The following is a 15,587-nucleotide window of genomic DNA, read 5'->3' as shown; positions in this document are numbered from 1 at the left end:
CAATCACACACATTATAATGCAGCGCGCAGCCTAGAGAGAGAAAGAGAGAGGGAGAGAGAGAGAGAGCGAAATACAATTCTATAAAAGCTCTCTGGTGCTGCGCAAGAGAAAGAGTCTCTTTGCGCCTGAGCCTACTAGACAGTTAGATTAGGGCAGAGACACCGAAGATGCGAGTGCGCCCTAAGCGCGCGAGCAGAATTTTTTGCCATTGTAAGATCTCTGCGCCTGCTTTTTGGCCCATCCTTGCCCCCCTCGGAGCCTACACTCAATGTCTGAGCGAAGCAGCGCGTCACCCGGTGAAACGCTGTGTTGGTGTCGTTCACAGTGAGACCGTGCCAGTGTGAGCCGCCGTGCAGACACACTGTGGTTTAAGACTAATTGATCACAGGGTATTCCTGCACGTTAACGGGTGTCGAGGGGACAGGCGGGTGACAGGCTCCGCGATCCGATTGCATGTCCCGAGCCTGGATACCCCAATCCCCAATCTCACTGCCGACTAACTGTAAAGTGACACAGCCGACACAGTTAATATAATCACCACCTAAGCATGGACATCGGTTAAAAAAAGCGATCTCATTCTTATTGTCCTAAGGGCTTTGATGCAATCTATAAAATCTGAACATTACGGAAGCAGTGTTGGTGCGTAAAAGCACGGCGCACTTGGCAAACTCTCCTCACTACAACTGCCACAGCAGAAAAGCCACTGTAGGTCGATCGCTGTGCCGATTCGTGCCCCTGACACGTTGACTCGCACCATAATGAGTCGAGGCTTTGATTTCAGTGCGGGGATGTGGAGCTCTTTGGCCATTTCCCGTGCCTTTTTTTCTCTAGACACATCGTTCTCTCTCCAAGCGCACACACGCTTGTCCCGGCCGAATATAAGACCCCGAATATAAAACGACCCGACTTTTTACGACCCATTCCCAGGAGAGGAGGGGGGGGGGGGAACCCCCGTCAAATTTTTTTAATTACAAAAAAAAAAATAATAATAAATCAAGGGCCCCCCTATTGGCCAGGGCCCTGGACATGTGCCCACTTTGCCCATGCGGTAATCCGTCATTGGGTAGGAGGTGTGGACACATGCTATTGAGCTAAACCTGAGTGTGAAAAGCAGTAAGTGGGAATCATAGTTCACAGCTTTGACTTGAAGTGCACCCATTTAGAAAAGAACTGAACAGACAAGCAATCGTATGGAACTGAATGGGCCAAGGTTTTCTCCAGTACTAGCAGCATATTTTTCTACTTTAATGCCAATCGTTTTATACTGAAACCTAAGATTTCTTATGAACTACTAAACAAAAACTAAAACTGTTTATAATATAAGATGTGCTTGAACTCATGAATAAATACCTCTACTTCTACTTTTGATTTATTTATTCAGCATGAGTGTTTGTTGTCGTCCGTCTCACTTTAATCTGTTTGCCTTTGGGTTGAAAAAGAATTCAGACTCTCTCTCTCTATTTATTCACTACAAACCATTAAAAAGACTTCCGCTCTTCTCCGCTGCGCTCTCTCATTTACACTGCATACACACAGCATCGGCCCACATTTGCTTTCAATTCAAAAGCAATTAACAGCGCTTGTTGACTTGTTTGAATAGCTGATCCCCCCCCCCCCCTCCCAGAGAGAGACTCACATCTTTTTGAAGTCGCACACGTTGTATTCGGGCCAGTCGATGTAGCACACCACTCGGCCGGGGAGCTGGTCCGTGGTGGAGTAGTAGTACTGGGGGAAGGCCAGGAGCAAAGCCAGCATCCAGATCACCCCTGTCACCACCTTGGTCTCTGTGGACGACATGCGCTGCTGCAGGGGGTGGATGATGGCCATGTACCTGCAGGGAGAGAGAGGGCCAAGGGGGTGGGGGGGGGTGGGGGGAGGGAAGACACAGTGATGAGACTCTAGAACCGGAGGACTACCTATTAAAGGTGGAGTCAGCGATTCTGGAGAACGCTTGTTGACAAAATCACTTTTTGTGAAAAAAAAACAGTGAATATCTCTTCACGAGACGCCACTAGTCTGTATACCGTGTGTGCACTGGAAAAGTGTTAATACACAGCCTAGCACCGCCTAGGCCCTGTAAACTGGCATGTAAACAAAGGGGGCCAACGTAGCTAGCAACATGCCCGTGTACAGAGCCTATAAACTGTGCATTAACATTGGATTATTTTTTCAGCGCACACAGGAAAAGGAACTATTATGGACAGGTACTGTATTTTTCGCTACCTGTCTGTAACAGCAACTTTGCTGTAGCATGGTATAACTGTAAAGTGTTAAAAGGACAAGGATTGGGGCGCTCCGGTGGTGTAGTGGGTGGAGGGCGTACCATGTTGGCTCAGGCCTTCGTTGCAGTGCTCGCGGGTTGAAGTCTGACCCGTGGACCTTTACTGCAGGTCATCTCCCCCCCCCCCCCCCCTCTCTCTCTCTCTCTCTGTCTCCCCATTTCAACTCTGTACTATCTAATAAAGCTTGAAAATGCCAAAAAAATAATATTATAAAAAAAAAGGACAAGGATTATATTCATCATACGACTGTAGCCGTAAGCGCCAGATAACACTTATAGCACTCAGTCAAATCTATTCAATTTAAAAGGTTACTTCAAACACAATCTTCAGCACTGTTAGTCATCTACATAACACTATTACATTGCACTTGTGTTTAAAATTGTATTTATTTGATACTTTAAGGCAGACTGGAGGGGAGGATGAAGAGTTACATATGGAGGATTCATTGTCCAGTGTGCTATCAAACGTTGTTTAGGCCCTTGGTGTAAGCAAAGTGTAAGAAAGTGCCTTGTGTGATAGACTGAGTCATAAACTGAAAATAGAGTTCCTCAAGGGTAACGCAAAGTACACACTGTACAAGGATGCGAGAATTGCAGCACACTTTCATCTGAAACATTAGCTTATACAGTAAGCTATGATTTGCCAAAATACTTTTAAAACTTTTAATGGGGTGGGATTGTATGCCCTCTGGAGCAAAACCAAAACTAGTCACATAATAAATAGTGCCTGTAATGAAGCAGAAATCTGTTTAAATGATTCCCCTGTGCATTCGGGTAATCATTTAATATTGTCATAATCACGCTCCTGATTAGAGAGATGGGCGATGGAGTGCATTAATAACTTCAAATGACCTTGTAAACATTAACAGGAATTTGGTTTTAAAACACTAGCTGGCAACTTCCAACTGTCGAGGCTGTCCTCATGCATATATATGGCATCATATTTGGCACAGGCTAATGTTTTGTGCAGCACATACAACACTTCAGGGTTTGTGCAGATAAACATTTCTCAGGGACGTGTTAATGAAGTCAAGTATTGATATGCTTACCTGTATAGTATGTACTGTACTGCATACTGTCTACAGAGCCTTAACATCAGCATTTATATTATTTGTTTGGCTCCATTTTAGGCAAAGCTCTCCAGTGAAATGCTCACCTTTGTTAAAGAGGTCTAATTAAAGGCTTACTCCCACTAATAACCCAACTGAAGGTGCTAAATTGACACAGGAGGAGGCCTTTGAAATCAAACGCTGCCAGCGGTCTGCTGAGAAAGGGAGATCACAGCATTGGCTCAACACAGCGCTAGCAGTCTTGTAGCCTTTCATCATGTGAGTCATAGGCTGTGTCTTGATTCAGGGGTTGCAGCCTGGTTGCAGCCTACGTAGGCTGCATTTGAAGACCGATTGCGTCATAGCGGCGCGCAAAGGCTGTCCCATTTGCAAGGCTCCTTGCAAGGCTCCTCATATGCGGTCGTGAAATGCAGCCTTCGTTTCACGGTTTTGAAGGCTGCATCAGATGTATCCTTCGTGGCCCAACATATCCCAAGATTCATTGCGTTTTTTTCAGAGATTGCATAAAATAAAATAAAAAATAACAAAACAGCAACGTGTTGCTCCATCTTCTTAACTTTTATCTTCCTTTCTTTTTTTCTTGTACTTTTCTTTCTTTTCGTCTGGTAGACAACTTATTTTTCTTTTTTCCTCCATTGACAGGGCTGTCTCCGTTGGCAGCAATCAGGGTTGCTAGGCAGCACAGGAGCGGCGAGTCGTCACGCAAGGTAACGGCTTGTTACGTAAACCGGAAATGCTCGTAAACGGAGACCTGCGGAGACCGTCTCGTTTAACAAGGCTCGTTGGCCTTGGAACCGGCCTTAAAATCGGCCTTCATAGGCTATAGCCTTCATAGACCGCGAGACTGCGTCCTACCAAGTGCGTGGTCTCTGAATCAAGACACAGCCTTAGTTGGGCCGTTGATGTCTGAATCAAACAGGCACCTGCAGAGGGCAGCGACCCAGCGCGCGCCAAAGCCCAAATCATCAGAACCCCTGCTATGCTGGCATGCAAGCACTGTGCTAAGAATCATAGAACCAGAGACCAGAGAACAGGAGAGGTTTAGTCATGAAAATCGCACTTAAAGGTGGAGTCAGTAATACATTTTTGTCAAAATCCTTTTTTGTCTAAATCAGTGAATATCGCCTCAACATCTGCTACCTCTCCATAATGTGTCTGGCTGAAAGAAATATCTGGCGTTAGGGTACACAGCCTAGGCTTTGTACACTGGTATGTAACTGGTAAGGAGGCCCACCGTAGCTAGCAACATGCCCGTTTACAGAGTCTAGGCTATATCAAAAGTGAATTTTTGTTCAGAGACAAAAACTGCGCGCACAGTAAAATACTGATTTTGACAGAAAGGGATTTTGACAGCAAGCGTTCTCCAGAATCACTGACTCTACCTTTCATCGGTTTTGGGGATTAAATTGGGGGATTTTAAGGCATTTTATCAAAGCAGCTATTAGTGGTAATCTGTTTATGGAATCCAAATCCTTATAAATCTCTTATTGAATCTAATTAGGTTTTTAACATTTACATGTCACTAAAGTTAGAAATAACTTATTCTTAAGGATGGGATTTAGATGTGCAATCAACTTCTGTTGTCTGAGAAGCCACACGCACACTACCGATTTCAAAAGATAGAGGAGGAGGAGATTAACACCACTGTCATGCATGGAGTAAATAAAGACCCAAGATTACAGGAGCTAATGCTTTCCATCACTATGACGTACATTTTACGCACTAAATGAATATCACACTTCCTGAACTGGTACTGAATGTTTCAAATGATTTGTTCATAATATGAGACAAGGGGGGCATTGACATTGTTCTCCCTAATATAGGCGAAAACTAGAATCCATGGAAAACAAATAGAAGAGTGCAAATTCTTCATGAAAATGGCTCGGGGCAACAGGTGAACATAATTAAACATTACATTTTCCTTATAGTGGCTACGAGGAACTTTGGCGGCTGGCTGCCCCTTAGGACAAAAACGGTAGGATTTTTACGACGCCAGCTGTCGTAAAGCTGTTTTCTAGCGCGTGCTGGCCGGTGCGAGTGTCAAATGATCAGGAAGCAATATAGTGCATGTCCGTGTTGAAAGTGTGAGGGCACCGGATTATTTTCGGCTCCGTGAGAGTGGTTAGTGACACAGCATCAACTAATGCCAGTCAGTGCCACACACACACATGATTGCAATGAGTTGATGCGGTGTCACGAACCACTCGCACAGAGCTGAAAGATTACGTGTCCTCACAGAAAGCGGATGAACGAGAGACGGCAGTATGGATCACGATGGTAATGTGTTTATGTTGTTGTAAATAATGACTATTTCAGATGAATAATGGTCATCTGAGGTCTGTTTCAGGTAGCTGGTTTTACATACTCTGAGTTGAATCCTGCGCTCTGAGTTGGTCAACTCAGAGCGCAGGGTTGACGAGCAACTCCGGGTTTTCGGTTTCAGAACAGTGGATCAGCGTTGGGTCAATCAACTCTGAGCGTGTTCACTCTGGGTGGAGCGTGTGCATAAAAGCCATCGTCAATGGATCACTGATAACATGATTCACCATGGAAACAGGAGAAACAAATGATTGATCCTCCCACTTCTCCACTTCTCAAAAAAGAAAAAACACCGCTCCTCCCACTAGAGTTAGAAATATTAACGAATGAGCATATGGTATGGAGAAGAATTAATGGGGATATTGTCGCATAACATGATCTAATCTCCTCTGCAATTCAGAAAAAAAATAGAGCAAACATTTTTTGTCAAGAGAATCATTTCGCTTCCGTATGAGAAGCCATAGTCTATTTTTAAAAGTTACGCATATCAGCAGTAAAGTATTAAGCTGGCGCAGCACAGCATTGCTGACTGTGTATTATCGCTGTATAATATGTTGGCAAGCTATAGCCTAATACTGTGCAGTAAACAGACACATTAGGTGACAGTTTCCATTTAAGAGCCTGAATTATTACCAGATCCATTTTCCTCAAGTGATAACAGTTTAAATTATCATATAATTTTTATATTCATATTAGGCTATTTAACGAGGCTCGTCTGTGACTTTAGGATCGCACAAGTGAACACTAACGATCGCGTGCAGCCGCAGCGTTACATGAATCCACCTGACATAAATCTGTTCAGTGGCACAGACGTTAAAAACCCATACAATACAAATAGGTTTATTAATCTGAATGTAGAGCATGTCACGATGTGTAAGGTGGCCGCCTATATGAACGGACCGAGGGCTGAGAACAAGGCTACTGATCAGATAAATGATCGATCAAACGTAAAATCATCAGGACATGATAAAAACATCCCGATGGAGATTTCTATGGAGTGATTTTGCTTCAAACTGTACAGGGACGCGTGTGACAGTGACACTCTTTCTTCAGTCGGAGCTGCAGCGTAAAGTGAAAACAAACTCAGAGTACCGTGGGTCTAACCTACCGAGCAGGTTAGACCCACGGCGTATGTTGCCGCAGTAACTGACTCTCGTTTGCGCTGAACCTGCTACCTGAAACGGAAAACCCAGAGTTTCCACCAACTCAGAGCGAACAAACTCTGGGTTGCCTCAAAACCAGCTACCTGAAACAGGCCTCTGATGATGATGAAGCAAAGTAAACTTTGTTTTAGTACCGTTCATTCACTTAGGAGTAAACACTGCAGGACTAGTTCACTCCCATTAAGTTGTTTACACATTGCTTGGCAACGCCCTCCTCCCCCCGTCTATCACCCTCTAGCTTTTAGTTGTTCTTCATTGAATTTTCTTTTTGTCTGTGATGGTTCTGCCCCGTTACCAGCCATTATGATGACAAATAGCTGTCTCAAACAAGGCTCCCCTTCTCTCACCTGGAGGGATAGGCTTCTCCAATCGCGTTGCTGCGCCACACTGAAATCTGCGACCAATACCAATATGTGACCATAGAGCATGCATGCGCAAGCCGAAAATCGGACTGGGTGTGCAACCAGACCAAATGCAGTAATAAAAACTACATAAAAACGTCTTTCTTTGAACTGATGGTCTCGTTTGCTGTTAAAGGTAATTTATGATCATCAGAGGAAACATGAGTTTTTTTTAAATATATTTAAAAGTTCCTCGTAGCCGCTTTAAGAAAGAATAAGAATTATATGCAAGATCTCTCTATTATGGTCGACGTCTGCTTGAGCATATTAAAAGCTTCCACCTTGTATCCAGTATCAGTGTGTTTGACATCAAGCCCATTATATTAGTTCTATTTGATAAACTCTTTTGCTTGTGAATAAAATAATAATGTATATACCCCAGCTTCTCCAGAACACTGGTTTAATTCACCTTTAAAAAAAGAGTCTGTCGTCCCTGCCTTCTTCGTCCCAACACACATGACTGCTGCTGAGAGGTGTTTCAATTGTATGGATTTGTTGTGGGGGAGCTCTGCTTGTGCTTGTCCGTTCATGTCACATCTTGGACAGCTCACCTGTAAGATTTCTGAAATCTATAAAGTCTGTGGGCGATCTGATTCCTCTCAATAGGATAGTGTCTCACAAAGCGGCAGGCACCACCACTGTATTGCATGGGTGACACACACCTTCAAAGACAGTATACCCACAAAGAGCAGCTCAACTAGCATGGCAGTGTGGCGGTTCGATATATAATCACCATGAGGCTGCAATATACACTACTTTCCCAAAGAGACGTTGTTGATTAAGAATTAAGCGACTAAAGTGACAGCAGATAAAATGACCTGCCTCAAGCCTGCTAATGATTTTATTTCCTTCCTGCTTTTTTTTGTTCACAAATTGCTTTTGCAAAAGGAGCTTGTGGAAATTTGATCACAAATGTGTTTCTTCTGGTTTATTGGTCTCTCAGGGGTTGTTGTTGTTGTTGCTGTTTTCGTTTTGCAGTTGATTGCATAAAAGTCGCATCAACACCGAGGAGATAAGCTGGACGAAGATGGCATAGCCTGGGGAGTGTCACTGTGTGTGTGTGTGTGTGTGTGTGTGTGTGTGTGTGTGTGTGTGTGTGTGTGTGTGTCCTCGGTGGTGGGTAATTTAAGGGATTGTCACTGTTGTATCCGTTATTGTCCACATGCAAAAATAGAAGTCCTTCAGCCTCATCAATAACCAGCAGACACTCCCATGTCCGGCACAAAACCAATATCCGTCTCTACACTCACTCCACAGTCTCACCTCTTCCCTGATAGTGTGTTTGCACAAAGACATGCTCTTAGGAAGCTGTATGTGTCCACTGATGTAAAAGATGATGAGTTCTGTCTAATCCTGTGGTAAATACAGTATGTGCTGCTTGAAACATATAACATATAGCTCAAAGAGATATCCCCAGCCAATTGTAAGGGTCAGTATTGTGGCTGTCCAGGGGATATTAGATGTATCGGCATTACATAAACAAACATTGTCTAATGTCTAATTGTCTAATATATTTTTTATTGTGGTAGGCCAACAATTAAAGGTGGAGTCAGTGATTCTGGATAATGCATGTTGCCACAATCACTTTTTCACAAAATCAGTGAATACCTCCTCACGACCCACCATAGTGTGTGTGCACTGAAAGTAAAATCCAGTGTAAATACACATCCTAGGCTCTGTAAACGGTCATCTCGCCAGCTACGATGAACCCCCCTTTGTGTACATACCCTTTGTTTACACACCTGTTGCAGAGCCTATATCTGTGTATTAAAACCAGATTTCTTTTTTCACATCATATCAGTAATTTAAATGTATCAAATTCAAAGCTTGAAGCAGGACCCTCAGATTTGGATGAAGTAGCCCTTCAAAAGGAAGGTGTGTCAAATTAAAAGACTATAGCTGTTACTCCAATGTGTTGGATGTATATTTAATCAATATTTAGACTTTAGCCTAAGCCCAAGTTGCTGGAGAAGTTTGATGTCAACATATTTTTCTTCAATTCATGCTAAACAATTAAAACAACAACTACTCAGCAAGATCAAAAAAGCAACATTGGGTGAAAGATAGCATCACATCAATATTAACATCTACCAGTCGGCCAAGTGCCCTTATAGGCAAAGCACCACCAGCTTAACAGCCATGTCTCTAGCCCGCTTGTATTGTGACAGGAGGAGATGACAGGTGTTGATTGGAGTGTTGTTTATTCGCTCCGATGGTGACATGGCTCTGAGGCAGCTGTGTAGAATTATCTAAATGCGTGCGTGACATAGACACTGATGGATGTGGATAGACAGAGGCAGCAGCTCTGCCTTTTTTTCATAAAATCCTCCTAGTGAAATGAACGGTGGAAATGTGTTGGTGCTCACGTAGGGACAAGAACTCCTAATGCACATTGTCCTGTATGTGCAGTGACCTGACCTGCTAATACACCTAACATGTTCAGCAATAGGAAGGACATCAGACCAGGGATACCCAAACAACTACATGCCTCTGAGGAAGATCAGTGCGATCACTCTCTTGCCTATACATCTATCTATCTATCTATCTATCTATCTATCTATCTATCTATCTATCTATCTATCTATCTATCTATCTATCTATCTATCTATCTATCTATCTATCTATCTATCTATCTATCTATCTATCTATCTATCTATCTATCTATCTATCTATCTATCTATCTATCTATCTATCTATCTATCTATCTATCTATCTATCTATCTATCTATCTATCCATCTACCTACCTACCTACCTATCCATCCATCCATCCATCCATCCATCCATCCATCCATCCATCCATCCATCCATCCATCCATCCATCCATCCATCCATCCATCCATCCATCCATCCATCCATCCATCTCTATTGGTTTGGTGTGTTAAGGATGTGCTTAGGGAAGGGTTCTGATTAGAAGAAAAGAAGCAGCCCCGAAACGGTCATGGTAAGATTTAAAAAAAGGAAATTCATACGTCTATTTAAAAAAGGTTTCCCGTGTCCACACATCACATATTCTATCGTGAACTGCAAAAACTCATTCTTCACACTTTTCATGCAGAAAGCAGAATGGGAACGGTGGCAGAGGCCAGCCAGAATAACTTGCCATGATGATCCCTCTGGGGACAGCAGATAAAGGAGGGAGAGGAGGAAGTGGAAATTAGAGGAAGGAGGTGAGAGAGCTGGAGAGGAGGCCACCATAAGCTGTAAGTCATCTGTCATCTCTGACCTGGTCTGACTGCTACAAGCTGCCTCTGTGCTTTGGCTAATTTCAGCTGGCCTGCTCCAGCCTGCTCAGCCGATCACTCTATCATGTGTTACTGTAATAGCTCGTCTGCAGTGTGAGGGCCAACATGTACTCGCTCAGAGCTCAGAGAGGTACAGGCAAGTTGTGATTCCCTTTGGTGAAAGAGGGGCTCTTTATTCTCTTCACAACTCCCACTGAAATGTACCAAAACCTATCGACAATGTTCAATTTGCCGAGCTCTGTTAGTTATACTCTGGTCGTCAGGCCCAAATTTTTCTGCAGGGCCCCCCTTTTTGTACAAAAAAAAATGATAATTTCCCCCCTCCCCCCAACATAAACACAATCTTAGACACATCCTTTTTCTTGCACACTCATATAGAATTCATATAAAACATTGTCTGTAATTAGTAAAGAACTACCACTTCAGGGTGTGAAATGTTATTGAAAATTTTAAGTAAGAATAAGGCACTTCCAGAGTGAATTATTACAAGTCAACATTTAACAGCTTTTCTCAAAATTGCCTCTACACAAAACTGGCAAGTTTACGAACCCCCGAGAATAAACAAAAACATGAAAATTTTCTCTGCAAGAATAACACTTCTTTTCAGTGAATTTCCTGTGGGTGAGGTGAGGGCTTGCTCTTTTCTGCAGATCTTCTCAAATTGGGGGCTGCAGCTGTGAGACATGCCACTGTATCTCATTTTTTCTTGTCTTAGTTTTGGTAGTTGTTGCATTTGTTGTGGATTCATCGTCTGCTTTACGTTCACCTGGCAGTACTTTCACAAACTGTTTCCATGATTTGCTTGCTAGTAGGGGTTCAATGGATCACAAAACTCACGGTTTCGGATCGTGTCATGTTTTTTGTGTCACATACAGCCTAAATGAATGAATATTGTTACTAAACACAATTAATGTGTTGTGTGATTTTCGTCAGGAGCATACAATAAACCTAGATTCTGCGCTCCGAACGCAACCGTTCTGTAATACACTATCGCCGATCACATGAACACACAGCCCGGTTTTTTTTCTTTTTCTCACATACTCATCCGTGCGCCCCTGTCATAACCCCAGTTTGAAAACCACTGGAGTACATAAATAACACGAACCGTGCCGCACCTACTCTTTGTCAACCTTTCGTTGAGGTACCAAGCCGTTCCAAAGGGTCCCAAAAGGGTGGGGATACACTGCAGTCTGTTGATCGGTCGACAGAATCATTTCCCTGTGATAATTTGCAGAGTGTAGTCACCTCAGCAAGAGTGAAGAGTCTTGTGTTAAGAGATAGAACGTTGGCATGCAGCTCTTGATTTATTGTTTGGCGTTGTTCCTTCATTGAATTTATCGGTGAAAGCCAGATCTAGGTTTAGCGTGCCCTGCCAAACCGTGCCAAACCATACAGTGGAAACAAGGCATTAGAGGTCCCTCCTCCAATATGCCCTCAGTTTGTGCTTCTCAGTTACGTTGGCATTCAGACAAAGAAGTAAACATGTTGCATTATTTCTTAACATCCTCTTTTGTTTGTTCACTCTTTCCCTCCCCATCAACTCACAAAGCTTGTAACCAACTCAACCTTACAGTACCAGGAAACTGCTCTACCACTGACCTCTATGCAACCCCTCATATCTGATCAGGTCTTCATATACCACTCTCTCTCTCTCTGTCTGTCTCTCTCCATCTCTCTCCCTCTCTCTCTCTGTTTCTCTCCTTCTCTCTCTATTCCAGACATGCTGTCCCTGTCTGACACAACCTTTGCTAACTGTCTCCCTGGTGTCTTGCCTCATCTTTCCTAATATCCCTGCCCTGTCCTGACTCCTGCTTCCCGACTCTCCCCCAGACACTATTCTCTTTCTATTCCACTCTTCTCTCCTCTATTGTTCCTCTTCTCTGTCCTCTCACCTCGGCCCTGCAGCTCAAGATTTGTCTGCCTCAGTCTGCCTCCCTCCGCCAGCCTATGGGCAGCTGAAAACAAATGGTGGAAATCCAGGCCCCCTGAAGAACTCCTCGCCTATCAATTTCTTTTCTATTCTTCCTCCGTCTCCATATCTGCGGTTGGAAACTCTCTCTTTCAATTCAAAGTTCACCCCTCCTTTTCAATTCACAAAATAAAAAAATAAAGAAAATTATTTTATATTTTCTCCTGTCTCTTTGATCCCTGCACTTCCCTATCCTCCTTCTGCTGAGAAACGTTCTTAACAACTTTGAAGAAGAAGGTAGAACTTCTGCTTTTGACCTCCTTACTTTTCTCACTCGTTATCAAACCTCTCCTTGACTGATTGTTCTACAAACACTCATACAGCAGCAAGAGAAACAGCAGTGCTCTGTATTTCTCTAGGATGTTAGACCACAAGCGCTGTGCTGATAAGTATTTGATGGAAAGATGTCATTTGATGGCGCGAATGGAAAACTGGTGGAAGAAAACAATTGCAGCTAGCTCTTGGTAGGTGTGCCCACCACACATGTGCTAACCAACCTCTGCAGCTCATCCAGAATGTGTCAGTCTGGCTAGCCTTCAACAACCTACCCAAGTTCTCCCACACTTCACCACTCTTATGCAATCTGCACTACATACTGCTGGCTGCTGGAATTTGACGCTGACACTGACAGTTTTCTGTCCTTGCTGCCTATTGATTTATGGACAGCAGAAACTTTCCACATCTTCCGTCGCATACTAAAATCCGCAGCAACATAAAAAAAAGTGTATCTCTACTGTTTCTAAATGTAGCATTTGAATAATTTGCTTATTTGAGGTACTTGCAGGATTCTTGCAACTATAAGTTGTACCCACATGGTCGAATGCACTCTGTATGTTGCTTTAGATGAAAGTGCCAGCTAAATGATGTGTTGTGTTATCATTGATTTGGTGACAACTGTGGTTACCGTAGTAGTAACAACAACAACGTTCATACTAAGAAGACGTCTTTATAGCAGGCCGTAAACCCCGACCAACCAGGTGTCAATTGTTGTATGATGTGCAATAACTGTGTCAGAATTGCACAGTTTAGTTCCACAAAAACACATCTGAAATTTTAGTAAAATCATTTTAAAGAGAAGAGACAATCTGATGTATTTATATTTTTTGGCTTATTTTACCTCATTGGTTTTTATAATGTATAGGGACCAGCTGCAGTTTCACCTATCTGCAGAGTAATAGAAGGATCTGGGTCTCCTTTATGGCCACAAACATCGTATTCTTGCACATCGAGTCTTCTCCAAGATTGTTGCTGCCCTTTTTATTTTCACTAAATAACTTTTAGCAGGTCCAAATGTAGCTGTTATTAGATTTCACATCATTATGCTACGATGCCTGCACTTCACACGCAGCACATATGCTAATATTCACGTCTCTCATGTCCAATCAAGAGATGCTTTACTCAAAGGGGCCCTTGAAGATGCACACTTATGCCTCTCCATGCCGGGTCATTTTGGATGTTCAGTGTCTGTAATTCAAGATTGAACAATAGGGAAAGTGATCATCAGTGACTCAATCACTTGGACAAGAGGAGCAATCACTGTCAGCCACACAGAAGACCATAACAAAATGGATGAGGGTAATTAATTCAGTCATACTCTCCCCACTGCACCAAACAACTTATTCTGGCGCAAATATTACCCTATGCCAGGTATCACGTGGGATTTATCAAACAGTTGTTCCTCGCCAATCTCAGCGTGTGCCAGACCTGTGGCAGACTCAGGGGGGGGGGGGGGGGGTGGTCAATGGTTGAAAAAGCGCGCTACGGTGCCCTCAAGAGTGGTGAAAACGAGAGGAAATTGGCTGCCCTTTTCACGTGCAAAAGATGATTATGTGCCCTCTGGGCGCCCCTTCATACAATAAATTATGATGATGTGCCCTCTAGAACAAGAAAATTCGATGAGGTTCCGTAATGAGTGCCCTTATAGTCCCCATCTGCCCGTCTGGTCCTTCTAGTGCCCTTCTAGTACCCTGATAGTGCCCTTCTGCCCGTCTGGTCCTTCTAGTGCCCTTCTGCCCGTCTGGTGCCCTTCTAGTGCCCTGATAGTCCCCTTCTGCCCGCCTGGTCCTTCTAGTACCCTTTTAGTGCCCTGATAGTGCCCTTCTGCCCGTCTGGTCCTTCTAGTGCCCTTCTGGTGCCCTTCTAGTGCCCTTCTGCCCGTCTGGTGCCCCCATGGTTGAAAAAGTGTTGCTAAAGTGCCCTCTATGGTGGTGAAAATGAGGGAAAGTGCCTTATTGGCTGCCCTTTACACGTAAACAAAAGTGATTGAGTGCCCTAGGTTTCCCCTCCATACAATAGGCCTAAATGATGATGATGTGCCCTCTGGAGCAAGAATATGGTAAACCGAAAAAAACATGTTGTGGTTAGCAGACGTTCCTCTCTTTGGTAGCTAACGAACGGGGAATGCGAAAGAGGCGTTGCTTTCATGTGGCTATGACAAACAGCTACATCGAGTGGTATCTAAATCTCCACTGGATAACAAAGCAAAAAGCGGATTAAGAGTATGTCAGTACCCATAGTGGAAAAGCGCAATTAGATGCCAAGTTAGAAAAACTTTTTGCATAATCCGTTTAAAATGTATGCATCCTCCTTTCTTTGGCTAAAATGTGAAAGTGCACAATGATGTGAACAACTCATTTTGGTGTTTATAAAGTCACTAGAATAAGGGGAAACAGTGTCTTTGAAGCTAATTTGGCCCCCCAGACCCCCCGTTTAATTGAATGAGCCCAACAATTGCTACATGGAGATGTAACAAGTGCCCCGAATGGGAACGTCAAGGCAGCGCTTGCTAAGGTTAGGGGATAGGGCCTTCCAGGCAGCCCTGCCTTAAAGGCTCCTTTGAGGGAACAAAACACCATCAAGTTAGAAAAGCCACTGTGTGTGCTGGTGGGGCCCCATGTTGTCCAGAATGTGCCCTTTTTATTTTTCCGCCCCTGCCCTTCAAACAGTCTGAGTCCGCCACTGTGCCAGACCATTATTGATAAGTACGGCAGCTGAAAACTATCGTAATTTGAATATCACGCCCTTATATTTTCTCAGTTTAGAGGCCTCGCCCAGAGGTTTTACGACGTGGATATGCGTATTACGGCAAAGAAGAGGAACTTCTCTGTTCCTCTTCTTTGGAGCGAGCATCTAAGCCTCAG

General features: G+C 43.6%; 1 protein-coding gene across 1 annotated transcript in view; it reads right to left on the bottom strand.

Annotated features, from left to right (window-relative positions):
* The window catches only part of tacr1a (tachykinin receptor 1a), a gene marked incomplete at both ends in the record, with an annotated part of 60,035 nt that overhangs the window by 41,329 nt on the left and 3,119 nt on the right, over window positions 1–15,587 (bottom strand). Inside the window, one exon of the mRNA XM_080049969.1 lies at window positions 1,638–1,832. Coding sequence (XP_079906095.1) covers window positions 1,638–1,832 — 195 coding nt within the window. The remainder of the gene's footprint in view (window positions 1–1,637; window positions 1,833–15,587) is intronic.

This window comes from Ammodytes marinus, assembly GCF_949987685.1.
Source record: "Ammodytes marinus genome assembly, chromosome: 2".
Taxonomy (NCBI): domain Eukaryota; kingdom Metazoa; phylum Chordata; class Actinopteri; order Uranoscopiformes; family Ammodytidae; genus Ammodytes; species Ammodytes marinus.
Note: the sequence above shows the minus strand (reverse complement) of the source record. Positions and strands in the feature narration are given on the sequence as shown.